Source organism: Manduca sexta, chromosome 17, assembly GCF_014839805.1.
Source record: "Manduca sexta isolate Smith_Timp_Sample1 chromosome 17, JHU_Msex_v1.0, whole genome shotgun sequence".
Lineage (NCBI taxonomy): Eukaryota > Metazoa > Arthropoda > Insecta > Lepidoptera > Sphingidae > Manduca > Manduca sexta.
The window spans coordinates 5,682,594-5,707,352 of NC_051131.1; the positions used below are offsets into that span (position 1 = coordinate 5,682,594).

Sequence of the window (24,759 nt, forward strand, 5' to 3'; positions counted from 1 at the left end):
AACAGTTATATTTGAAAGCTTAATCAATAGAATAAGGTAAGTACTATTGCTTCTTTTGTGTAAGTTTAATACTCAGACATTTTATGGGCTGCAACCGTAGAGCTGCAATAGTGCGGCGATAATTTTTACATAAATACTGCTTCCATTGGAACACCGGATAGACTCTGTATAGTAATTATTTAATAGTATTTATAAGGATATGTATTGAACAGTAAGGGTGAAAATTAGCCCGGATGCAATGGTTAGGTAGATAGTTAGAAAATCATACCTTAGTTAAATTTTTCAGAGCTGTTGAGTATAAAAATACTGTATTTCGTGAAATTCAACACAAGAAAAATCGTGGAACTTATTTCTTCTTTATTCCATCACAATTCTTTACGATTCGATGCCTTAGAAGCAGTTCTATAGTCTAAATAAAATGTAAAGGATACGAACATGTACGTTACGACTTACGACCCGCCCTAGCCCGGCTATTGGACTTGATTCACTATAAAATAAAAAAAAACATTATTTCAAAACTGGCAACATTGATTATGACTGACACTACGATAAGCGATAATACCACTGACAGTAATGACAGAAAAAAGCAAAACAATTCCGTGATCCATCCATCGAAAACATTTACATAAATATAATATTATAATGGTACGTAGACAGCGCGAACAGAGCACCACTGAAGACGAAATCGTCATTGGTAAATTGCTATAATAGAGTTATACATTTTCCGACACTTTTCACTTGTTTTTTTGACGAATTGAAGGTGAATTCCATTTTTGATCATTTCAGATGCTCCATCGAACAAAAAACATAAAAAACGCAAGCATCATCATAAAAAAAGAAAAATCGACGATGAATTCGATAGTGACACATCGATTGACGTATCTTACGAAGATGCAGGCGACAAACCATTCAAAGTGAAGATGAAAGGTGGTAAAGATTTATTAGGAACTTCAGCTGCCGATATTCTCAAAGCTCAAACAATGAAGTCCTCTTCGGATTCGCGGCGCTCAATGCCTGGATCCTCTTCCAGTACTCCACCAAAGGCCTCATCAAAAAGAAAGAAAAAAGGTCGAGATAGTGGTACATCAAGTGAAGAAGAACGCTGGCTTGATGCTATAAAATCTGGCAAACTTGAAGAGGTATAACCCAAATTTTATTTTTTATTTTGTTGACTTTTTTTAATAATTTATTTTCATTTAATTTTAATTATCCTTGCAGGTTGATGAAGAGTTAAAGAAAATAAAACCTAAAGATCCTAAAATGATGACAGCAAGACAAAGAGCAATGTATGAACGAGGCACAGATAAAGAAACCAGTCCAGGTGGTGAAGTGCTCCTTGCATTACCATCAGGATATAAAGAGAAAGTCATGACTGCAGAAGCCATACAAAAGGCTGCTTTGAAATCACAGAAAAGGAAACAAATGGCTGATGAAAAAAGAGAAAAAGACAAAAAGAAAACAATGGACAGACTTCTCAAAAAACAAGAATCAAAGAATTTGAAAAACATGCTTAAAGGCAAACCTATTAAAAAGCAGGAGCCGATGATTGTGTATAGAAACAATAATGATGAAATAACACTATCATTACCACCAGGAGAAGATTTCCCATTAGAGAAGAAGCCACCTATTGAATCTCCGAAGCCAATAATATGTGGGGTTACCGAATGCACCAACATAAAAAAATATAATTGCTCTAAAACAGGAGTACCATTGTGCAGTTTAGAATGCTATAAAAAAAATCTACTGACTATAGCCTCTTAGTAATAATTATTATAGTTGTAAAATAAAACTATTTTTCAGATTTTATAGCAGTTTTAAGTAACACGCCGCCCCACAACCAAGAGGGCTGAGAAGTCTTCGAAAGTCTGGGAGACAATTATAATATAAAAACTGCAATACAATCTGCAAAATAGTTTTATTTTAATGTCATTTATGTAAACATAAGCAATCAATTATTATAGTTTGTAAATACTATGTACACTGATTAGTCCTGAGTTTTCTTTGTAACCAGCAAGTAATGTTAATCTAGTGGTACCCAATGTATATTATAATTGTTTATTGTACCCACTTGGTTACAGTTCCAGTTTGATGGTAAAACATGGTTTTAACATATCTAAATGCCATACTTGTAAAAATATGTTTGTGAAGATGGGTATGAGGAACTTATTAAAATAAATATAGATTATACTGTCTGATTGTATCAGCCTGTAATGATAATTGTTTCATTTTACTATTTGCATGAAATTCTAACCAATGCTTAGATTGGATTGGTTTGTAACCATAGGAATCTTCTATTATAAAAATTTCCACATCAGTGGGTGAAGTGACCTTTACAAAAATTAATAAAGACAGGTCAACCCACACTATTAAACGAATGAATGTGTAGTAGGTGTATGGAATAAGGACTGGGAAGGAAAACAATTTGCGAAGAGCTTATCTGCAACTAGCATACTTTGGTTATAGAATATACCACATTTTCAAGCAAATATGTATGTGCTTGAAAGCATTAAAATAAAACAATCAAAGACAGCTAAACAGTGAGCATATATTTTAAAGAGAAAAAATCAGTAATATGCAATTTTATAAAGATTTCAATTATATTACTACATATCATATAGGTTTCATATGAAACCAGTCTTGCCTGAATTGATAAATATGCTTAACTACATTTATAAGTTATATGTGATAAGTTTTGTACAGTGAAATGGAATATTGAATACTACTAAATATATTAGCCTCTCGCATCCCTGGCAGCTTTTATAAAACTATAAGTTACAATTTTGTTTTGGATTGCAACCACATATGGGTTACATTGTACCGACTAGTTCCAGCAAACGAGGCCCTTATCACTGCACAATATACATAGGTATAACAATAGGATATGCATCCTGTTCATATAACAAAAATTCTTAATTGAAGAAGCAACAGGTTGTCACCTGTCTTACTGAATTTTACTAAGGATCTGTTTCACAATGTTCAAGTGAATGTTCTCCGCAGATTAACAAATATGGAACAGACAGTGATGCATACTCTTTTTTACCATTCGTTCGGGAGCACGACTTTTATATTTGGTCGCCCTATATTTTATTTGATGATAAACATTTACTCAGACATTGAGAAACAAACCCTAAGGCAGACATATGTGTACTTGAATTTGTTCTAGCAGTTAATGGATCAACTGCGAAAACACAATTTTGTAGGCTGTACATAATAATCATATGTATAGATTTTTTGATTATTTACTTTTATATGATAAATGAGTGCACAATGCGAGTTTTATTCCATCCAGGAATTTCAGTGTGGACGGAGCCACAAGCAAAGTTGATACTAGTTCTCGTTAAAAGGTTGTTAAGAAATGTTGCTCTTTTAAAGCCACTCCTTTTGAACAGGCTGTTAAAATCAGACTAGACATTGCTATCCACTTGATTCATAAAACATTTTTATTAACCTAGACTCCATTGTAATTTTTGTTAATACTTGAATTCGAGGTCTAACATATGACCCATTATGATAATGATTTTTACTAACAAGTTTACAAACATCAAAATAGGATCATTAACCGACCATGTCTAGAATTATAAGCTTTACTGCCTCACATCAATCACTCATGTTTTGCTAAATAAGTATGATAAGTCATACATTGTTATAATAATATATATTAATTATATAGACATCTATAGCAATCCACAATTAATGCCTTAATTTGCAAGATATGCAAGATACTTTTTTTTTACATTGATCTACCCTATTGGCAATGTTAAGAGAAGGTGCATTTTAATACCTATATTTTTTTTTTATTTAAGAATGATATTACGATATCCCATTTTACATTCATAAATATTTACTTATTTTGTATTTTGTATTCAGCAGCCAGTTCTAGAATCTTAAATTTACCCACTTTTTAAATCTATGACATTTCATTTTTGGTGAAATTCCATTACTTTCATTACAATATTAATAGGGTATGAGAAATTACAACTCTTCGGATATCAACGAGGCCCATAAAAATATTTTTTGGGTTGAATATTTGCCTTAAGTGAAATAGACTACACTAGATTGACTATCGTTTCTCGAGTGGATCATAGTCACCAACTATATTACAAGTTTTTATGTGTTATCATGGTACCGCTTTATGCTGTTAATTCCATCACAAACAACTAAGTAACAATACAATATAATATCATTATGTTCATTAAAAAAAATAACAGCAAAAATAATGACAGTGGATAATTCTAGAGCAGTTTGATGAATACAGTATACAGGTGAGTAAAACTCTTGTCTTCAAATGACATAATATACTACACTAACTATATTATGTTTAAAGCAGTCATAAGTTCAAATAGATTTTATAAAGGAATACATTCTTTAACATTCATCATCCCACAGATTTTAAAGAACTAACATTTCATGAACAAGGATATTTAATGTATTCAAGCTTTATAAAGACACACTAACATCTAGACAACATTGATTTGGCAATTTTCTTGAGCTATCTATGTAAGTAGTGTTTTTACATTTATATAAATTTGCACATACAGCAAAGCCTACACCATTTAAGACGGAGCTTAGCTAGTATTAAATTTTCATAATACATCAATATTTTACTAGATATACAGAGATTTATGACTTAGTGATAAAAATTCACTGCTGCATATTTTTTAAGATACTCATATTTGAATACTGTATTTTATTTGAATCGTATACAACACATTTATTGTTTAAATTGTTCATTTCACACAGTCACTATTCTTTTAGATAAGTAATTATACTCTCAATGACATGTAAGAGATAGGTTCTTTTTATTGAAAACTTTACTAATCACAAGACATCTAGATATTACTAAGGAATAAAGTCCATTGTGTCACATTTCATTTTAACTTTCCAAAAGTAAATGCCCTTTGCTGAAATCACTTCTCATTTATAACACCATCCTCGAGAGAGCTTGCATTGGAGAAACTCACAAAGATAGACACAGTTTAGTGAAGTCTATAGACCGAAACAAGGTAGCCAGCAAAATGGCAAAATGTAGTCAGCTTGGTATCAGACATTAGTCCGTTTCGAGCTGCGAAGGCGTGCCAAGCCTGACTGTAACCGCTAAGATTGATTATTCTGCTTATTTGATCTAAGTCGCGCGAGACCAGAGCGCTCCTCTTCCTCATCACTGGTGCAAGAGAGGCCGCCGACAGCACCACGCGATGATGTTGCTTGGATAAGATCTTGGTCAGGACCATTTCGACTTTCATACAATAGAATTCCCAGTGTTTCCTCATAAATCCTTGCTTCTGGGAACTCAACTTTAGTGTGCTTCTTATCTGTAGCATATACAATAGATGTGCAGCACACCTCTGCACATTTCTTCCCATGACCAAAGAAAGACCAGCAGCATATTTCATTTGACCCAATAACATCCTTTATAAAAAGTACTCTGCCACTGAACCGTAGTGAGAGCTTGTCAAATAATTCAATATTCTTCAATAAGTTATCATCAGAAGTACTTGTATAAGAATACTTGTTGTTATGTCTGTTGATTAGAAGCTTCACAACAGGCTGAAAAATGGATATTTCATAAATGCCAGAAAATAAAATACAATAGATCAATGCTGATTAACTATAAAACATGTATGTTAAAGTACAGAGAACAAAATTTGTTTTGATTACTAACATTTTCATAAACAATAATATAATATGAGATACCTTTGATGTTGACATGATGAGTAATTGTTCCTCTTTATGTGATGTAATCAGAGGAACTCTGCAGATTGGCTCAGCTTCTCTCTCCTTTTTAGCCAAAGCCTGCTGACATGAGTCGGTTAATTCCTCAATTAGGAAATACTTGGCTTCTGCTAGCAGTTCCATGATTTCACGGTAACTGTCTGGCAATGCCACTGTTCCATCCCGGAGATAGTTTAGTATAGTGCCAAAATGTTTGCCACACCGATCAATGAGTATCCAACCTGAAACAAATAAATCACAGGATGTTGAAAGGAATTATGGCAAATATTTGTCACACTGGTGATGTGGCAATAGTCTCATCATACTATGGTTAAATACATTTAAAAAAAATTATACCTATGCATCTTAAGAATATGCATGATTTCTTTTCAGACATTTTTTTTGACAATAGTAGTATCAAAATGACAAATATAACTCTCTTCTTAAAGTGTAGCTCATCTTCTATCCCTCTATTTATCAAAAACTACTGGTCAATCTTAATTTTATTGCTTATCTGTTAATTTGAATCATTATCATGTGTTCCTTGGAAGTACAATATTTGTTGAGATAAAATTAAATGCTAATTTTTGATATTCAGTTATTGGTTTTACAGTGCATTTTCTACATACTACGAAAAACAATTAACACTTGAAACAAATCATATATACTTTCTTATTCATTGCCTTACATAGTCAAGTAGTCTGTATGTAGGTGGAGCCGGTTTTTGCCAATAATATTAGATACAGGATATAAGTTACGTAGGAGTACTTCATGTACAAAACTGTGAAATCGTACCTTCAGAATCCGTCAAGACTTCCATCCTGCCGCTGAACATAGTACGCAGCATGTTATCGCTTTTGGTAAGCGTGCCGATCGTGGTGTAAAACAAAGTTCCGCCCACATTTAACTTAACGTACTGTGAGGGACTTCCTTTTATCAATGTTTTATGATCACCCGACATTTTATCAAGCTATATTGCACGACGAGAGAACACAACACGAACTAAAAATTGACACTTCTCTATTTCTTTCCCTTCGTTATTTTTTATGACAACTGTGTATTTATACTACATTTTGTGTCATTCAAATACTAACAATCCTTTCAATGGGATATAGTACCTGATAAACACAATAAACTCGGAGAATACTATAAAAATCACTCAAATTCAATAATTCTTAGATGTCTTTCAAATTGTAGGTAGTGGAAGTAGTGATGGGCGATTAAACTACCTCACGATAGTAGATTCATTCGATTATGAAAGATAAGTTTATGAATCTTTATGACTTGTAAATACGAAACATTGCGAAGATATTTAGATTTTTGGAAACTTCTTAGAAGATCACATAGAAAATACATTAAAAAAGTTTGTGAAAATGTTTGAAACGACTAAACACAGAAAATGTAGGATAAATGGGAATGATGGAAACTTCGCACACAGATAGAACAAAGGCTTAATGTTTTCATACGAAGCCCTCTGCAATCTGCACTATGCTTAACATTTAGGCCGGGCTTATACAGCCGCAATATCATTCTGAATTCAGAATCTGAAAAACTTGCCCACTCGTCCACCAAACGCGTAGGGTCGGACCACAACGCAAAATCCGACTTCTTATATATTTGATATAAAATTGGCTCTATTAAGGGCTGCCGTCCGTCCGGAATTATCTGGATTCATCCAAGTTTGAAGGGCATCCGGGAGTCGTCCGGCAGGGGTTTTTAAAAAATGTCCAGATACTTTTGTTGTCAGAGGAAATCCATTTTTTTATAGATGAGTGATAAATTGAAATAAATCTTAGTTAAAAATTCATTCATAATAACTCGCATACAAGAAGGTACAGCAAAATAGTCGACGATCGAACACCCTCACCAGTGCCAAATATTTTTTCAGGTGGCCGGGGAAAAACCTATATTTCGCCCAAATGTCCAGGATTTTTGCCGTGTTTATCCGGCGCGGCGTCGGCAATTTAAGTGATGGCAGCCCTACGTCCATTAGGACAATTCGCGATGGAGCTTTCGGGAATAAAGGCCAGATAAGCGTCCACAGCATTTATCTAGATTCTTAGCGAGTTACATGAATGAATTTTATTCTGCAGGTTTAAATTTGACTCCGTTGAGCCCTTTTTCATAATGTAATTGGAGAGGAATTGAACGCCATGGAAGAACATTTTAGCCTGAGATAGAAAAATAAAGACAATAATAATCTATAATAATAATAACACTCCCAATAACTTTTAATACATTTTCCATGGCAAAACTTGCTGTGTAACCAATAATATTTCGATCATCATAAATTAGGTTAAATGCTTTTAATAATAATAACTTAACTTTATTGCAACAAAAAGAACACAGAAATAATAAGTAACATTACGAAGTACATGAACAATAATTGGCATATATGAGTTTAAGCATTACAATGCAATACATGCCTGTATCTTGGGATACCTATAATGAGAGTCAAGAACTCATGAGAAGCCGATACTGCAAATTACAGGCAAATAAAACAGTTATTCTAAAAAAAAAATCATTAACAAACTAAAATCTGCAAACTCTTTTATATAACAAAGAAGAAACAATAAAAAAATAAGTATCTTTATACAAACTTGGCAAACATAGGTACTTGATAATTATACAAATTCAGAACTGAAATGAAAAGAATGCTTGAAATTTCAAATAAGAAAGATACAAAAAAAATAACAATAATAACTTTCATTGGTATTTAAATATAGGTACAATGCTAAAGTAATACTAGTCATGGTTGCTAAAGAAAAGAAAACCAGCTTTTTAGCTTTTTATCATATATTCTGTAAGTACCAATTATACTCATTATTGACAACATTTTCAACCTGTGTAGGACATAAACATTTGAAATAAAATACATAAAATATATAATATCAATTTAATATTCTTTGATGAATCTATGCGTTATAAGTACGTAATATGGAATAATAGGATATTTTATGTATGTGAGAAAAAAGCCACAGAAATAATATACTTAGTTCAATCAAAAAGCAATTGGAAAATAGTAGTTTCAGGTCATAATAATAATAATAATATCAGCCCTGTATTATATACTTACCCACTGCTGAGCACGGGCCTCCTCTACTACTGAGAGGGATCAGGTCATAAAATTATAAAATAATTTTTTAAATTCAGTTCAAAGTTTTGACTTTTTTATCTGTAACAAATATGCGAAACGAGTGCCGCCATGGCATGACGTCATCAAGTCAGTAAACTACTTGAAGTGTCAATACGCGTTCACTACTTATTTCTAATTTATTGAAATGGATAAATTTTTCGGACAATAAATTTAGATCTCTTCTCGCAAGTTAAACCAAGTTTTTTTCATAGTTATATCGGTTAGTACTTGAATCCAAATTTTTTTTGGCGTTTTTACATTAATATTCTTACATTCAGGAACAACACACCAATGATAACGATAGTAGCTTATTTTAATTGTAATAATTTGCTCTTTCTCCATGCAAAGCGTTGTTACTTGATATTTATTGTCGAGATGACGTTAGCAACGTGGTCTCTAGCGTTTTCGTCTATTTACGGGGGAAAATTAAAAATGTAATATTTAAACGTAATATAATGGCACTTATTGATTGAATATTTTTTTTTATAAAATTTGTAGTGGTATTTTATCACCTTAAGATTAATTTGAGACACTTTTCAAAAAGAGTGTAATAAATATAAAAAAGTGTCAAATTAATCTTAAGGTGATAAAATACCACTACAAATTTACCCTATTATACAATTTCTTCTCCTCCTTTATTATAGATAAGTAATATACAACCAATCAATCAATTAGCTTATCGCCGTCCACTGCTGAACATGGGTCGCTCTAAGATCTGTAAAATAGAAGAAGAGAGAAGTCTCTAAGATCATAATAATTCCATAACATAAGAGTCCTTATAATTCCTGGGGCTGGTTCCCAAATTGTTGAGCTTCCTCTAAAGTTTCCGGTAATTCCATGTTCGATGTTTCAGGAAGAAACAACGCTGCCAAAAGACCCAATAATGATACTGCCCCTAATATTCCTGATGAAACGTAAACTCCATGACGATGACCCTAAAAAAACATGCTATCATTAATAGGTTATCAAAATATCTTAAAACACTTATTACTCTTTATCCCCGAACAGGTAGGCAGAAGTTCAACGGGGGCATCCACGTAAGATGTAATTGGAAGCGAGCCTATCGCCATGTCGTGCGCAAATTCCAGATTTTGATCTGATACTATAAGCAGAAAAACTCAATAACATTTTGCCCGGCCCAGGATTCAAAACCAGCATCTCGGAGCGGTACTCAACCGTACTCGCAATATTACTTCGCCACCGAGGCAATATATTAAAGGCTGTTAAAAGTACATTTATCTTCTTAAAAAAATTGGGACTTTTAACTCGATAATTTACATACCACATACAATATATAAGGTGCTACCGCTGCCGCTCCGCCCGAAACGATGTTACCCAACGACATTCCAGATTGCCGTAGACGTGTAGGATATAACTCCATATTGAGCAAATTAATCGTGTAATACGCTATAGTAATCGAAAATCTATTAACAATGCCAATTATTGTGCCAATATACCCCTGGTTCAGCCAAGAAAAAACATCTGTAACACCATAAACAATAGGTTAGGTATCACTTTCGAGACAATTTTTGTGTTCATATCGAATGCATGCACATGCTGCCATGCACAAGAAAATACGAAAGAAGAATTGTCGCAAACAGAGGTAGTTACCTAACCTACATAATGTAATGACTACAAGATTTTGGTAAAATTTCACCTCCCTTTTCTTTCCTGCTATCCTTGGAACCTCCCTCTTTCATTTTCTCTTTTCCCCCAACTTCATCTCCCGATTTACAATTTTAGGTCTTTGAAGCTGCTAAGCCAGAGGTTGCCAGTATCTCATCAACTAGAGCCCTCTGAGATATTGTAGCGGTTCCATTAAGAAAAAATAATAGTAAAGAAGCCAATTTTTAGTATAAATATGTACCTACAATTTGATAAGTCATACCTTTCGAATCCCGATTTTTATACCTAGAAGTCCCATCCAACTTCTCCAATAATAAGACCTGTACTTTTGTTTTCCACTTTCATTGAAAGTATATTGATAACAAATGGTATTTTATTAAAATAATATTTTTACCCAATTCCCTCAAGCCAAGTATCATCCACAAAATACATGTGAACCCAGAGGATGCCGCGCTTGTATATCTTCTTCCCAACTGTTCAACCAGCCATGCAGCAGAAAAATGTGCTGGTACTTCTATAAGTGCCTGCCAAGTAAATTCCAAAAAAGGATTTCCATCTGATTTTTCACCGGAACTCAATAAACTGACGATGTAGCTTACAGTGACAGAGACCCTGCACAGACAAATGATAAAATATGAGGTACAGATTATTTATAAATAAGTATTATATTACTTACATAGCTAGTCACATTTCTACAAAATATCACGAATGAAATGTTTTTCGCCAGTTTCCAGACAACTAAAACGTGTATAAGTTTATTAATCCAAAATAATGTAGGTACGCTATAGGTATAAGCTCGACAAAGTATGAGTCCGTATAACAGATAGCGTTCATGCACCATTATTCTTTCGTATAAAGGCAGTATGTGTACAATGTGATTATTATATAAATATAATTAATATGGTCGTATAACTTGTAAAAATTACCATAAACACAACTGCAAAAAAGTGTTAATTGCCAATCTTCTGCTAGAAAACAGCTCCAAAGGCCCTAAAGCTTCTTCATTTCCCGTGGTATGAGACTCGGACAGAATTTTATTTTCTGTGTCTTTTTCTAAACTAGCATTATTTACTCTTGCTATGTGTCGTAGTTGCCTAATACATTTTTTGGGTTTTTTGTTGACCCAAAGCCATTCTGGAGATTCTATAATTTTCCTGAAAAAATATAATTCCAATATTATTATTTTTGTTAAATTAGGCAGAGTACTTAGGGGTTATAGACATAAGTACTTACCAAGAAAATATTAGATAAGGTAATTGAGTTACTGTAGTAACTATTAAAAATGTCTTCCAATCTCTTAACCACCAATATAATAAAGGCATTAAACACATCCCAAAACTGGATGCAATCAATCGATATTTTGCTATTTGTGATCGCCTTTTAGGAGAAGATATTTCAATCGATATTAAAGATATGCTTTGCAAAGCAAATGTCGAAGGGAAAGCAGCAATAATACACCCAGTAACAAAAAAGGTGTAAGAGTGGCTGGTAATCAAAGATATTGCGCGTCCAGTGATAAGAAGAGATAATGAGATTATATAAGATGGTTTGCGGCCGTATCTAAAATATACAAAACAAGTTTTATGTTTCGCAAAAAAAACATCAACACTAATAATAATATAGATTATAATGGTCGCGGAAAACCCAACTTACGTGTCACCAAACCACCCAAAAAATAGAGACCCGATTGTTTCGCCTATCTTGCTATAAGCCAATACATTGTCCATGTAAATTTCATTATTACAAACCCAATTGTTTTGAGACGTTACTGTACTGCCATACCAAGTATTATCGTAAGTATATTCATTACATTCTGAAATTTAAGAATTGTCTTCATATCTAAGTAGTTATTTTATATGAACATCTGTTTAAAACAAATTATACCTGTTGTTTTGTTGTTGTTGGGAGTAGTAATATAAGTTATAAAACAACTACTAAGCTCGATGGTTTCATTGAATTGGTTGAATCTGGTTTAAAATAGATATTGAAAACTTAAAATATACTTAATACAAAAAAATAATTAATACAATATAAAATGATTGTTTCATTATAAGCATACTATTTGTGCGTTTTCAAAAACACGCTAATGGAATCGCAGCGGATTGGAATTAATTCCAGATATAGCAACATGATTAACTTAAGAGTTTACCTAATATTAAAGGTAATAAAATAGGTGAAAGCTCATTAAAATGTGAGTGATTGTTGCATCTCTATTTTCATTCATCGGTGCGGGTCAAAATACCACAAATACCAATATATAAACATATATTATGTACATAATTTTTGTATTCTACTTACGGTGGTATGTCTTTATATTTTCCAGTTAATAAAGAAAAATTTTCCTGTTTTTGAGGAGGTTTACACGTGTGTGGAATAACCGTTAGTGCCAATATTATGTTATTATATGCCATACACCACAAAACAGATAAAAGTATGTTGTAGAGACAATCAAATTTCTTTTGAAATTTCCCATATTGCCCAACTTCCAACAGAGCGCGTTTATAAAATGAATCGGTGGTCATTATCTCCACTGATTACAGTGATTACTGATTAGGTGACACGACGCGATGTCGCGAGTCACAACGCGATAATACATTAATATTATAATTTATACCGTAACACAGATTCGTAGATTAAGTTTATATCCGTCACGGACAAGATAAAGTGTATGATATAATCTGTATACTTATTTATCTATTTTAGGGCTGATTTTTTCACACAAAAGTACACTAGGTAACACATAAATGTTATTTGCAAAATAAAATACATGAACAAATTAAACATTAAGTATATTATATATGAAGTTAATTTTATATGCAATCAGAATATAATTTATTTTATTGACAACTTTTATCAAACTATTAAAACACCAGCCCTCAATTAAATAAAAGATACAAAAATATTTGTTGAGGATTATTACGAAAGTTTGTCGCAGGTTCACCCGCGTGAAAAGTCTTTCCTGCCACAATAGTCCCTAAATTATTAAAGCGATCCATAGCGCCAAATGTACGACGCCAGCCTTATCTATTTCCAAAAACTGTATTATAACTAGCACTTTACCGATTCGAAAGTAGTCTCCATTATGTTAGTCCATTCAATTCAAGTGCCAAATTTCGTACAAATTCGTCCAGCACGTAGTACATATATATCGATGGTTCAGCAATAATTTCGACTACCTACTTCTAACAAACATCTACACTTTCAAACATATCCCAAACAATAGCAAATTTCTTTTAACAATTCTTCTTACGGCTGAACCACTAATTCGATTTTTCCTTTTATAACTAGTAATGGTGGCATGCGCACAAGTGGGTCGTCAAGTAAAGTGACTACCGCCCTAGAAATAGTAAATTACGATTACTCTGAAAATCAATGTGGGCATTTACGAATCTTTCTGACCTCATGAAATAGAGCATGAGTGCTATTCTACATACTTTCAAATATAAATGTTCACCGGTTGATATCTAAATTATAGTAAGTAATCGAATCTGTACATATAGTTTTATAAGTTTTAGATACAGAGAACCGAGGGTAAACAGCTTTTTTGACTTTAAAAAAACTCGGAAAATTGGCGACAGCCTATTTGCACTCTTTAACCTAAGAATCTTTAACTACTTAGTGCCTTCTGAAAGTAAATATTTATTTTGCTTTTTAGAACTCTGTTGAAAATTAGTGGTGATCATGGCAGTAACACAGTATTCGTATTCTCTTTGGGCAGTAAGCTAAGTCTAGTCTTCAAAATTCATACTTCTAAACTTTGTTTCATTATATAAAGAAAAATTAACTGCAAAAATAATAACAAAAAATAGACAACAATTACATAGGTGTTAGTCGCGGTATCGACTATCTAAAAGAATTCTTCTAGATTTTTTTGAGCAGGATCCTGACGTTTTTCAGAATGATAATAATAATTGTCTTTTATTTCTTTCCACCTTTTAAAAATACTATAATCAAAAGACCTTGTCATATAGGTTGTCTTGCCGTATAGTATCTTTTATCACAAGTTAATATAAAACAAAACACAATTTTCATTTTCATTTTAGGTAAAATTTAAGAACCAGTAGAGGGTTAGTATGTATTACAGCCAGAGGTTACGAATGGCGGGGACGGAATAAGGCCTAGAAACGGTAAGTGGAAATAATATTAAGAAAATAAAAGTAATACTACTACTTTATAATATTAGGTAATTATGGAGTTCGCGTAGTATATAATAATTCCTGCTTTAGTTATTATTATTATTCTGAGTTTCCAATATAATGACATGGAACAGAGTCAGTCTTGAGAGGGGTAGCGAACCAAGCAACCGCCCGGCCCGAGGCCTCACGCGGTGCCTTTGCTGCGCTGAAGGCTTTTTTTTAGCACACTAAGTCGTTAACCAGCAAATTTTTCCTATCCATCTACGAAATTGTTGAATCTATTTTCTTTTGCTCTCTCTTGGACTCTTGCTTCAGCTAAGGCCCCCACTGAGAGGAAAAAAAACGACATTGCATTGTCAGAATTCGGATGTTTTGAATTCAGAATGCCATTCCGGATTTATAAGCCCTGCGTTAATTCCCAATGCTAACAAAAATTAAATCCTAACGGGTAATAAACATCTGAAATACTTATTAAATAAATTATAATATTTATACTCACTAATCATCCAGTTTATTTTTATTATAAAAATAAATCTCGTAACTTTGTAATGCCAAGAATAAATTACTTCGTTTTTTATGTAATGGCAACACAGTTTACGGCGGTTGATTGACTCGTCTAGCTTGCCGCCTGCGCGATTTTCTGTGGCTTTTCGCGCCTCGCATAATTATTTAGTCATAATTATTTACATGCACCTAACATTCCACAATGGGTGCATATTTATCTGAACCTGTGACCGAAAAGGTATCCAGCGATGAAGCAAATGATAAACTAGAGTGCGGCGCGAGCTCCATGCAAGGATGGCGTGTCAACCAAGAGGTACTGTCTTTAGTGTTTCGTTCTTTGTAATGTAATACGGCTTTGAGAAATCTATAAAACCATTTAAACTTACACCTGGATAGTAAGTTGTACAGAGATGTCGCGGTCTTCCTATGCTTGTATGAACTTGTACAGTTAGGTAGATGGTTAGCACTGCATACAATTTGATTTATACCTACGTAGTGTGGACTATGTTCATACAATACTTGGACTTTACATTTCTACAAACCTTTCTAACGTTTATATTTGAAATGTGATGTTGCTTTTGATGTTATGACAAATGGTGTGCAAATTGGATGTTATAGTGAATATGCGGAATAAAATGTTGAAAATATTTAATAAATAAGTTTTGTGACTCCCTATTTAATGTTTGTTTGTAAGTATTTATGGTTATGTTGCAGGTTAAAAAGTGCTATCTAAGATAATTATTTGTGTAACTCATTTATAATTGACATAACCTAAAGTTTGTAAGGGTTAGTAAAACATGACTATTGTAAATACAATATAAAATTTTATTTTGTATTTGTTTCTGTATCGATATTCAAGCATATAGCAGTAAAATAATGAAAAAAAATAATACATAACAATTTACAACTTTTTAAACAAGAATCAGGAAGATAACTGCTTTTATTAACATAACTTTTGAATATAAGGAGACAAAGCATAAATATGTCCGAAGAATTACTCTATAGTTATATTGTTGTTTTAGGATGCTCATAACACAATCTTGGACTATGACTCCAACACATCTTTATTTGCTGTTTATGATGGCCATGGTGGGGCTGAAGTGGCATTATACTGTTCACAAAATTTTCCAAATTTCATAAAAAATATAGAAGCATACAAGACGGGTGATCTGACGAAAGCTTTAGAAGATGCCTTTCTGGAGTTTGATGCTTCAATTGCCACTAAAGAGGTGATGGACATATTGAAAGAATTGGCCGGTGAGTTATATTATCATTTATATGTAAGTGGATATTACAAATACATTAGGTTTCAGGTACATTGTATATGAAATGTATACATTCCCAAGTGTCCATTCATATGAATTCTATTGAATTTTATTTTATTAATGTGGTAATGTTTTAAGGAGAAATAAATCCACCAGGACCCAGTGACAATGAAGCAGAATCTGAGGATGAAAATGTCAGTAATCTATATCAAGAGGCTAGGCTTCCATTGCAGGTAGGGCTGATTCCTAATTTTTTAACCTTATTTAATATCATAATATGACATTTTTTCCAGTGGCAACAGATTATTATTAATATTGTATTGAATGTTACTTACATAACATATATGAATTATGCAATGATTCTATTCAACAAATAATAATTTATTTTTAAGAGTGTGTTGTTAGATCTATTAAAATCAAGATCTGATACTAGTGTATTGTTAAGTGACAAGCTGTTGATATTTTTTTATAAATAGTATTTGGAGCTTTTAACTGTTTTCCCAATGTTGATTTCAGGGATATAATCTTTTAACATCATGTTATTCTATTGGAGTTTTTATTAGGAAATATTATCATGTAGGCAATTTGATTGGCCACAGGCATTGTGAACGATAAGAATTAATGATAATTTTTTAACATGCTATCCATATGGTTAACGTCTAATATTTTCGACAGGAGGTTCTTGCTAAATATGAAAATAAGCTAAGCACCCTTCATCGTGCTCGTCTTGGCGATACCGCTACGCCATTATCACCCTGCCTACGTGCCAAGAAAAACACTGATGACGCTAGTGGATCAGGTAGGAATATTACATATTAAGCTGCCAATAGATTAGATTCAAGAATTTATTATTGTTTCATAGAAAATTGTGTTTTCGAATCTGAAATTGAATGCAGATTAAGGTGAAAACAAAATCAGCAATAGTAATTTTAGGAAATTATTGCATTGATGTGAACAACATTTCATATCTTCAGGTGCTGGTGCGTCCAGTTCAAGTTCAGGGTTCAGTTTTGTCGCTGGTTCTAGTTCAGAACAGGCCAGTGGTGAAGCATCATCAAGCAAGAATGGCCTGTCGTCCAACACAGATCCAGAGACCAATGCAGATGAAGACACAGGAGGTGTTTCTTCTACAAATTCTAATGAAGAAGACAAAGATCTAAATGGAGAGGTAATGATGTTTAATTGCATTGTTTCTGTTATAAAATTAGTACAGTAGAGTACTTAATTATTATTTCTATAGTCATAAACTTAAAAATATATGTTTTATTCTGTGAAGAAAAAACATTGTACCACTTTTTAAACACCTTTACGTACAAGGAGGAATTTGTGATTTGACATAAAGTTTACTTAAAAAAGGAGTGCAGAAAAATAAAATTTATATATTATAATATGTGTTTCAAACATATTAATTAAATTGGACATTCGAATTTAAACCACTGGATAATCACTAGTCCCATTTAAAAGTACATGTTCAGATCAGTAATTTAATCATCCTGAGTAACACATGGCGGTACTATTATCTAAGATATGCAATTGAAATATGTATTGTTCTTATTTTAGGTTTCAACAAGTGATCCCCTACAAAATGTTAAAGACCCCATTGCTGTGGACATTGACAAAACCAATTCCACAGTACCCGATAGTTCCGAAGACAATTGTCATGAACCTGAACAAAGTGGTGATGCCAAGACTGAACCACTTACTGATAATGGCTCGGAAGTCTGTAATGGGGAAGTAACTGATTCAAAACAAGTTGAAACTGAAGATAATAATATAACATCCTCGAATGGTTCTGCTACCCCTGTTAAATCAGGGAAAATTAAACGTTAGTGCAAATTTCTTTTATATTGTTACCCTAAAACTAATGCAGTGACCCTAATAATTTACACTAGATATTTTGATTGTTTCAAAAGTGATAAATTACTTTTTGTAATACCTTAAGTATAATTAATATTAAAGTTCCATGTTTATTTCAAAGCATCACCTGTATCAAGCTCAGAGAAGACGGCGCCGGAGAGGCCGAAAAAGGCAAATCTGCGCCGTGCAGCCGCCGCTGTATATGAAAAGCTTTTGAGGCAGGCGGCCGAGGAAGACGATGAAAGTGACTCAAATGATGAGACTTTTGAAGGCGGCGAAGCTATGTCTTCTGATGAAGAAAATGTTAATGGAATGGAAGACTCTTCTATCGATGGTAAGCAAGTGTTATAGCTAGATGCACAATTAGACTAAAATAAAAATGAAACTCACACTATTCTATATCTATTTAAATCCTCAAGTGCCACACTTTATAGTCAATAAAACACTTAGGTGAAGCAGAAGAAGAAGACGATGAAGAAGATTATGAAGCAGAATCAAGTGATGAAGAGGGTGAAGAGGATCTTACAATGACAGAGGAGCCAGGAAATGATAGCGGTTGCACTGCAGTGGTAGCATTGCTACGAGGTAACTATAATTCATTAAAACTTTTACTCAATGTTGTTGAGGTATGAGGTATTGGTCTGAATCTTGAATACTTTCAAAAATATCTACAGGCTCAATAAATAATTTGTGTCCTATATTCTGTAAAAATATGATAACTTCTACTATTTTTATGCCCATATTGAAAACTACATTGCACTGAAATGGTAAGTGTAGTGCAGCAATTGAGTGTTGAAGGACAGATGAATTAATCACTCCCAGATGAACTGAACCTGTGCTTAGAGAGACAAGACGACACTTTTTCTCTGTCTATTCCAGTTCAATACCAAATTTGTGAAATTGTATGTGTTTTTATGTTATTTTTATAAATACGAAAGTACTATGCATTGAGTGTTAACTCAGAAATACGCTCCGATCTAAACTTGTTGACGCCTCTGAACATCGTATGTTCTGATGCGTAGAACACAATATCAGGTGCCAAACCCCAGTTTACAACCAAGCTCAATAGTTCAACAATTTTATATTGTTGACAATTATCTTGCAAATTCTTTGGCTCACAAGACAAATTTTATGTCATTTATTTGGAATAGATATATTTTACATTTTACAAAACATATCAAAATTCAAAAACCAAAACAATATTTGTTAATTAATTAAAATTTCATAATTTTATGAATCTGTTTAGATATAAAAAATAGAATCAGAAATTTAAATAAGCCTCAATATATAGTATTTACTTGATTGTATCTGCACGGACTTGCACTCACAGATAATTTCGCATTCGCTCATAAGTTTGAATACAACTATTCATGAATTATTGTTATACAGCAAAGAAAATTATATGTATGTATGTATATATGAAAGCGGCGATAGCCTAGTTGGGTGTGGAACGGTCTGCCAAGACGAATGTCCGCAGGTTCAAATCCCAAGGGCACGCACCTCTGACTTTTCTAAAAAATCATGTGTGTATTCTTTGTGAATTTATCGTTCGCTTTAACGGTGAAGGAAAACATCGTGAGGAAACCTGCACATCCGAGAAGTTCTCTATAGGAATTTCGAAGGTGTGTGAAGTCTACCAATCCGCACTAGGCCAGCGTGGTGGACTAAGGCCTAATCCCTCTCTGTAGTAGAGGAGGCCCGTGCTCAGCAGTGGGCAAGTATATAATACAGGGCTGATATTATTATTATGTATGTATACATATATCTATGTATGTATATGTTGTCTATAAATTATTTGTGTTAGCGCATATGTATATTTATGTAGTATATTCTACATATTATCGTATCTAATTTTTCATATTACTATTATTATTGCTATTATTATTATAATTTTTTTTTTATCTTTTTACGTACGCCCTAAACTGCCCTTTCGACTATTTTTATCATCTCCATCCAATGGTTGTCTGGTAGAGATCGCCTCGAGCGATAAGACCGCCATTTGTACCACCAATGTATTCTTTTCCACCGTCTGTATGCAAATTTGTCTTCTTTTTGTTTTCTTTTTACATTTTTGGTGTACAAAAAAGTTTTAAATAAATAAATAAAATTTAAAACATAAGTAAGTACTTACTGACTTAGAATTTTACTATTTGTTTTAGACAATGAATTGTATGTCGCGAATGCTGGGGATTCACGCTGTATTATCTGCAGAGAAGGAAAAGCCATTGATATGTCAATTGATCACAAGCCAGAAGATGCGCCAGAACTAGAGAGAATAACCAAAGCTGGTGGGAAAGTTTCCACTGACGGACGAATTAATGGTGGCCTTAATTTATCGCGGGCCATTGGCGATCATTCATACAAACAGAATAAAGAAATGGGTGCTAAAGAACAAATGATCACAGCATTCCCTGACGTAAAAACATTGACAATAGATCCAGATAAAGATCAGTTTATGGTGCTGGCTTGTGATGGTATATGGAACTTTATGTCTAGTCAAGATGTTTGCGACTTCATTCTACCCAGGTTGGCTGAAGGCAGGGAAAAGTTATCACAGATTTGCGAAGAGGTTGGTATTTATACTTTTGTTAGTTTTCATTCTTGTATGTAACATAATAATGATTATATATTTCTTGTACAGATGTTTGATCATTGTCTGGCACCAAGCACAATGGGTGATGGGACAGGTTGTGATAATATGACCGCAATAATCGTGCGATTTAAAGATGGAAAAATTGCTGAGGTTGGTCAAAATTCCAACAATGCGGAAGGCTCGAAAAAACGCGTGGCTGAAGAAGAGCCCAGTGAAGAAACACAACAAGAATGTAAAAGGCAAAAGTTTGATGATCCTCTTTCTAGTTCTGTAGTGACTTCCAGTGTTTAGACCTTTAATAAAAAGACAAAAGTGTTCAAACCACACAAATTATTGTGAAACATTTGGTGGAGATTTATAATTTGAATTATAAAATAGGCACACAATGGTTTCTACAATTTGGAAATTTATTTTTTGTTTCACTAAGTAATTTATTTTACGCATTGCTATTTTGGTTTATCACCCTCATATTTTGTATTTTAGTTGACATGTATTATATTTGCCAGTTTCCACTTCAAAAATAATGGATATACTAATTATTTAGATGATTAATTATGCATGCACATAGCTTCATTGGTGATGTCGATTACATATTATGTGATATGACGTGTAAGGAAATACTGTAGTTAAATATTATTAGTATATTTTCAATAGCAACAATTTGGGCCTTATAAATACGTTATGCGTCATTTTATAACATTAAGCATTTATTTACATTTAATTATAATGGTTTGTTGCTTTTGGAAATTTATTTTTTTAAACCTTTCTTCCTATCTTTAGAAATGTGTGACTGAATTTATCGCGATAATTTACAAGGACGAGGTGCGATTTATAAATTAGTGATTGTTTATTACATTATGACGAAGGACTGCGACGGTAAAATAGCCGAGCTGATAAATTGATGGTTATTTAAGCGGCTCATAGTGAGTATTCTCGATAAGGGAAGATTGCTGCTAATGATTAAATTCAGAACTGACTTGTTGACGATAGCCTTAGGTAATAAGCTGTAAGTGTAAGTTATAGTAATAAATGACTATAGTCTAGTTATGTTGAAACCCATTAGTTTACAGAATAAAAAATGCAAATACAAAATTCATTTGTATCACTCGTTTTGAAGTATATCATAACTAGATAGTAGGAATATGAAACTTCATTTTCAATATGTCGAAACATGTTACGTGCAGCACATTATACCTGTTAGTGCCCAGTTATATATTTGTGTACCTATTTATTGATTTTTATTGAAACCATCTTGAATACAAGGGTACTGTTACAAGTTATTATAGTTTTCTGTTTATAATTATAGAAAAAAAAGAAAATAGTTAATTTGTTCTTATTTAGAATCTAAAAATTGGTATCTAAATTATTAATCCACATGAAAATTCTCAAATAAATTGTTATGGTGTTTGGTACAGAAAATTATTATAATAATGACATTGGCATGTTCCTACAAAAAAAGTTATAAAATTTGGAGTCAAGGGAATCTAATGTATATTTCAATTATTTATGTGTTATTCTGTAGTAATAAGTAGTTATATTTTTGTAATCACAGGTATTGTAAAAAAATAAGATAATTTCACAATCATGATACATATTCCAAGTTTATTGTGATTTGTATAAACTTATTGCAAATGGACAAATATTGTGCAGGAAACCCCATACTTCTACTTTGCAGGTTCAGTATAAGAACTGTTCTCATTTCATGTGTGTTTCTAAGAAAATTACATTTTTACAGACTGTGCGATTGTTTTATTTCAGCATAATTTTATAAGTGTAGCGAACAATTAAAATGTTACAGCCAAATATGTTTTTTAACACTATCGCAATTGGGTTAAATATTCAATTGTTTCCATTTGTGTGGCTTCCAATATCTGCAGAGCGTCGTATTCACTGTCTAGTTGCTCCAGAATCATGGTTTTGTCTTGAATTTCAGCCTGTGAACGATTTCAAATTCAAATTTGCTATAAATTAGACATTAAGCGAGAAGTTGAGCAAGGGTTCTAGATGCTGATGTAACTTCAAGTGACTAGTTTGTCACTTGAAGTTACATCAGCATCGTCGTCCCTATTTAATAGAGTTCACTTATATAGGGACTGGATATCTTCAGAACTTAAGCAAAATCCATTCTGCACTAGGTGTGAAAATTGTGGCGATGATTCCATATTTGTACCAAGTGGGGGAAAAAGCAAGTGGAAGGAGAGATTTAGAGACCGAAGTACGAATAATTAACAACTCGTTTATTATTTGAATCATAGTACAGGTATTGTTCTGTTCTAGAAGCTATTAGAACACAACTTTGGCTTACTTCTACAACTGTAGATACTTAATCATAGCATTGTAAGGGAATATACATCATCGACGTACTTGTAATTTAGATTTTTCTGATTCTCTTTCTTTAGCTATAGACTTTAGAAGGTTCATAGATCCAATGGCAGCCATCTTTTTGGTCTCAACGTTGTCGCCGAGCTCTTTTAGAACTTGTAACAAATTCTCAATTATCTTCCCAAAATCCTGCACTTCTATAAAGTGAAGAAAAGTATAGCTGTAAACCAATCAACAAGCACCCTTATCCCCCCCGCCCTCCTCTTCCTCTACAAGATACACCCATGGCTACCTAGCCATTTCAATTAAAGTTAGACAAGGTAGGTACCTTATCCAACTTTAGTTTAAATACCACCTAATGCGGATAGGACAAAAACTTAAAAGCTAGATCAGATACAAGATTGTTTAGTTATGGAGCTTTTGTCTTAATTTTATCATTTGAGATTTCATAGATAGGTATTATTACTTTCATCTCAATGAAATCAACTTATCAGCATAATAGTGCCCTGATCAATGGTAAACATGGTTTTGGCTTACATAAAGACTTGAACACAATGTGGTAAGTAGGTTCTTCTCTATTCTTAACATGTTTTATTGAAATTACCCTAAATCCGGTTAAAAAATAATTACGAAATCATAGCCTTTTAATATGTAAACATACATTAATTTCCAGTTACACTAACTTGTTTCGTAATCCTTAGAGGATTCTTTTAAATCTTCCGTTTCCTTTAAAATTTTCGGTTCCAATACCCTAATTTTATTAATATCATCATAGAACAAATGGACTTTTTGCAACTCTTCTGCCATTTTATGCACCAAGTTTTCTTACTTTCAAACCTCTACTGAACCTGAAAACCCACAAAATAAATTAGGCACCTAATCTTCCTACTGACTGATATACTTATGTAGGTAATTAGTGTACTAAAATGAACTTCAAGCTTAAATCTGCTTACGAGAACTACGTAACATTGTTTCGTAATTAATACGCCTAATAATAAATAGGTACTAAATAGTAGATACCTAATAAGATTGTAAACGTATATTGTACCGCCTAATAATAATCTTTTTAGATATGTTTACGTTATGTGTAACCATTGACTACCATTCCCGGGCAACTTGTAAAGCACCAGAAATATTGCAGAAGTTGACTTCCGCAATCAATTTTTACCGTAACTACAGGGGAGTCGCATGTGTGTGCTTGTAAACGTATATGGATGTTCTTGTACAATACATTGCTGCCAGAACTTACCTGTCTAAACTAATCATTAGAGTTATATTTAAAAGATTAGGTATTGCTTGCGGCTTCGCCTTCATCAGAGGCCTGCATGGAAAGCCTTACCTACTACAATAGTCCTCAAATCATTATTTATTTATACCGACATCAGCACGATACCGGTACCAGCTATTTAAAGGAGTAAATTATTTATTTTTCTTGGGAGCAAGTTATCGGGATAAAAATTTGCCTAAGTGTTAATTTTATCTATTCAATTTTGTTCGCAATGCCGATTGTTATAAAATTCTTAGATAGATCTAAGAAGTAAACTAAAATCGTAAGTGAAAACACTGGTGGTAGTTGTCAATTTTATTTGTCTCTGGTTGGCATTGCGA

General features: G+C 32.9%; 5 protein-coding genes across 10 annotated transcripts; 2 read left to right on the plus strand and 3 right to left on the minus strand.

Annotated features, from left to right (window-relative positions):
- Window positions 1-529: 529 nt before the first annotated feature.
- LOC115454099 (INO80 complex subunit B) lies at window positions 530-2,212 on the plus strand. 2 transcript variants are annotated; one of them, XM_030182846.1, is made up of 3 exons: window positions 530-694; window positions 787-1,139; window positions 1,219-2,212. In XM_030182846.1, exons 1-3 carry the CDS (start codon window positions 643-645, stop codon window positions 1,759-1,761), a joined length of 948 nt encoding a protein of 315 aa, XP_030038706.1. In that variant the 5' UTR covers window positions 530-642; the 3' UTR covers window positions 1,762-2,212. The 2 variants fall into 2 exon arrangements, with proteins under 2 accessions (XP_030038706.1, XP_037295690.1); XM_037439793.1 differs by having other exon boundaries at window positions 544-645.
- Window positions 2,213-2,525: 313 nt separating this feature from the next.
- Window positions 2,526-6,951, minus strand: LOC115454110 (BTB/POZ domain-containing adapter for CUL3-mediated RhoA degradation protein 3). The gene is made up of 3 exons (XM_030182858.2): window positions 6,508-6,951; window positions 5,695-5,954; window positions 2,526-5,547 (listed from the first exon to the last, which is right to left on the minus strand). Exons 1-3 carry the CDS (start codon window positions 6,671-6,673, stop codon window positions 5,095-5,097), a joined length of 879 nt encoding a protein of 292 aa, XP_030038718.1. The 5' UTR covers window positions 6,674-6,951; the 3' UTR covers window positions 2,526-5,094.
- Window positions 6,952-8,940: 1,989 nt separating this feature from the next.
- On the minus strand, window positions 8,941-13,130 carry LOC115454597 (beta-alanine transporter). The gene is made up of 8 exons (XM_030183324.2): window positions 12,773-13,130; window positions 12,359-12,441; window positions 12,128-12,287; window positions 11,708-12,034; window positions 11,401-11,628; window positions 10,869-11,086; window positions 10,131-10,330; window positions 8,941-9,783 (listed from the first exon to the last, which is right to left on the minus strand). The coding sequence occupies exons 1-8, from the start codon at window positions 12,994-12,996 to the stop codon at window positions 9,625-9,627; spliced, it is 1,599 nt and encodes a 532-aa protein (XP_030039184.1). The 5' UTR covers window positions 12,997-13,130; the 3' UTR covers window positions 8,941-9,624.
- Window positions 13,131-15,174: 2,044 nt separating this feature from the next.
- On the plus strand, window positions 15,175-22,568 carry LOC115453966 (probable protein phosphatase 2C 11). 2 transcript variants are annotated; one of them, XM_030182709.2, is made up of 10 exons: window positions 15,175-15,427; window positions 16,137-16,371; window positions 16,518-16,612; window positions 17,055-17,178; window positions 17,354-17,547; window positions 17,940-18,204; window positions 18,358-18,570; window positions 18,687-18,821; window positions 20,396-20,805; window positions 20,878-22,568. In XM_030182709.2, exons 1-10 carry the CDS (start codon window positions 15,317-15,319, stop codon window positions 21,118-21,120), a joined length of 2,025 nt encoding a protein of 674 aa, XP_030038569.1. In that variant the 5' UTR covers window positions 15,175-15,316; the 3' UTR covers window positions 21,121-22,568. The 2 variants fall into 2 exon arrangements, with proteins under 2 accessions (XP_030038569.1, XP_037295692.1); XM_037439795.1 differs by having other exon boundaries at window positions 16,536-16,612.
- On the minus strand, window positions 22,412-24,740 carry LOC115453979 (intraflagellar transport protein 20 homolog). 4 transcript variants are annotated; one of them, XM_030182734.2, is made up of 4 exons: window positions 24,491-24,740; window positions 23,835-23,999; window positions 23,194-23,348; window positions 22,412-22,763 (listed from the first exon to the last, which is right to left on the minus strand). In XM_030182734.2, the coding sequence occupies exons 2-4, from the start codon at window positions 23,956-23,958 to the stop codon at window positions 22,647-22,649; spliced, it is 396 nt and encodes a 131-aa protein (XP_030038594.1). In that variant the 5' UTR covers window positions 23,959-23,999; window positions 24,491-24,740; the 3' UTR covers window positions 22,412-22,646. The 4 variants fall into 4 exon arrangements, with proteins under 4 accessions (XP_030038594.1, XP_030038580.1, XP_030038587.1 ...); XM_030182720.2 differs by having other exon boundaries at window positions 24,401-24,739; XM_030182727.2 differs by lacking the exon at window positions 24,491-24,740 and adding an exon at window positions 24,172-24,335.
- Window positions 24,741-24,759: the final 19 nt, after the last annotated feature.

Coding starts and splice junctions, on each gene's coding strand:
- LOC115454099 (XM_030182846.1), top strand. CDS start 643: ATGGTACGTAGACAGCGCGAACAGAGCACCACTGAAGACGAAATCGTC. Junction 695..786: donor TGAAGACGAAATCGTCATTG/GTAAATTGCTAT, acceptor TGATCATTTCAG/ATGCTCCATCGAACAAAAAA. Junction 1,140..1,218: donor AATCTGGCAAACTTGAAGAG/GTATAACCCAAA, acceptor TTATCCTTGCAG/GTTGATGAAGAGTTAAAGAA.
- LOC115454110 (XM_030182858.2), bottom strand. CDS start 6,673: ATGTCGGGTGATCATAAAACATTGATAAAAGGAAGTCCCTCACAGTAC. Junction 5,955..6,507: donor AGTCTTGACGGATTCTGAAG/GTACGATTTCAC, acceptor TATTTGTTTCAG/GTTGGATACTCATTGATCGG. Junction 5,548..5,694: donor TCATCATGTCAACATCAAAG/GTATCTCATATT, acceptor TCCATTTTTCAG/CCTGTTGTGAAGCTTCTAAT.
- LOC115454597 (XM_030183324.2), bottom strand. CDS start 12,996: ATGACCACCGATTCATTTTATAAACGCGCTCTGTTGGAAGTTGGGCAA. Junction 12,035..12,127: donor TTTGGGTGGTTTGGTGACAC/GTAAGTTGGGTT, acceptor TGTATATTTTAG/ATACGGCCGCAAACCATCTT. Junction 11,629..11,707: donor CCTTATCTAATATTTTCTTG/GTAAGTACTTAT, acceptor ATATTTTTTCAG/GAAAATTATAGAATCTCCAG.
- LOC115453966 (XM_030182709.2), top strand. CDS start 15,317: ATGGGTGCATATTTATCTGAACCTGTGACCGAAAAGGTATCCAGCGAT. Junction 18,571..18,686: donor GGAAGACTCTTCTATCGATG/GTAAGCAAGTGT, acceptor TAAAACACTTAG/GTGAAGCAGAAGAAGAAGAC. Junction 18,822..20,395: donor AGTGGTAGCATTGCTACGAG/GTAACTATAATT, acceptor TATTTGTTTTAG/ACAATGAATTGTATGTCGCG.
- LOC115453979 (XM_030182734.2), bottom strand. CDS start 23,958: ATGGCAGAAGAGTTGCAAAAAGTCCATTTGTTCTATGATGATATTAAT. Junction 23,349..23,834: donor CTCTAAGGATTACGAAACAA/GTTAGTGTAACT, acceptor TTCACTTTATAG/AAGTGCAGGATTTTGGGAAG. Junction 22,764..23,193: donor CAGAAAAATCTAAATTACAA/GTACGTCGATGA, acceptor AATCGTTCACAG/GCTGAAATTCAAGACAAAAC.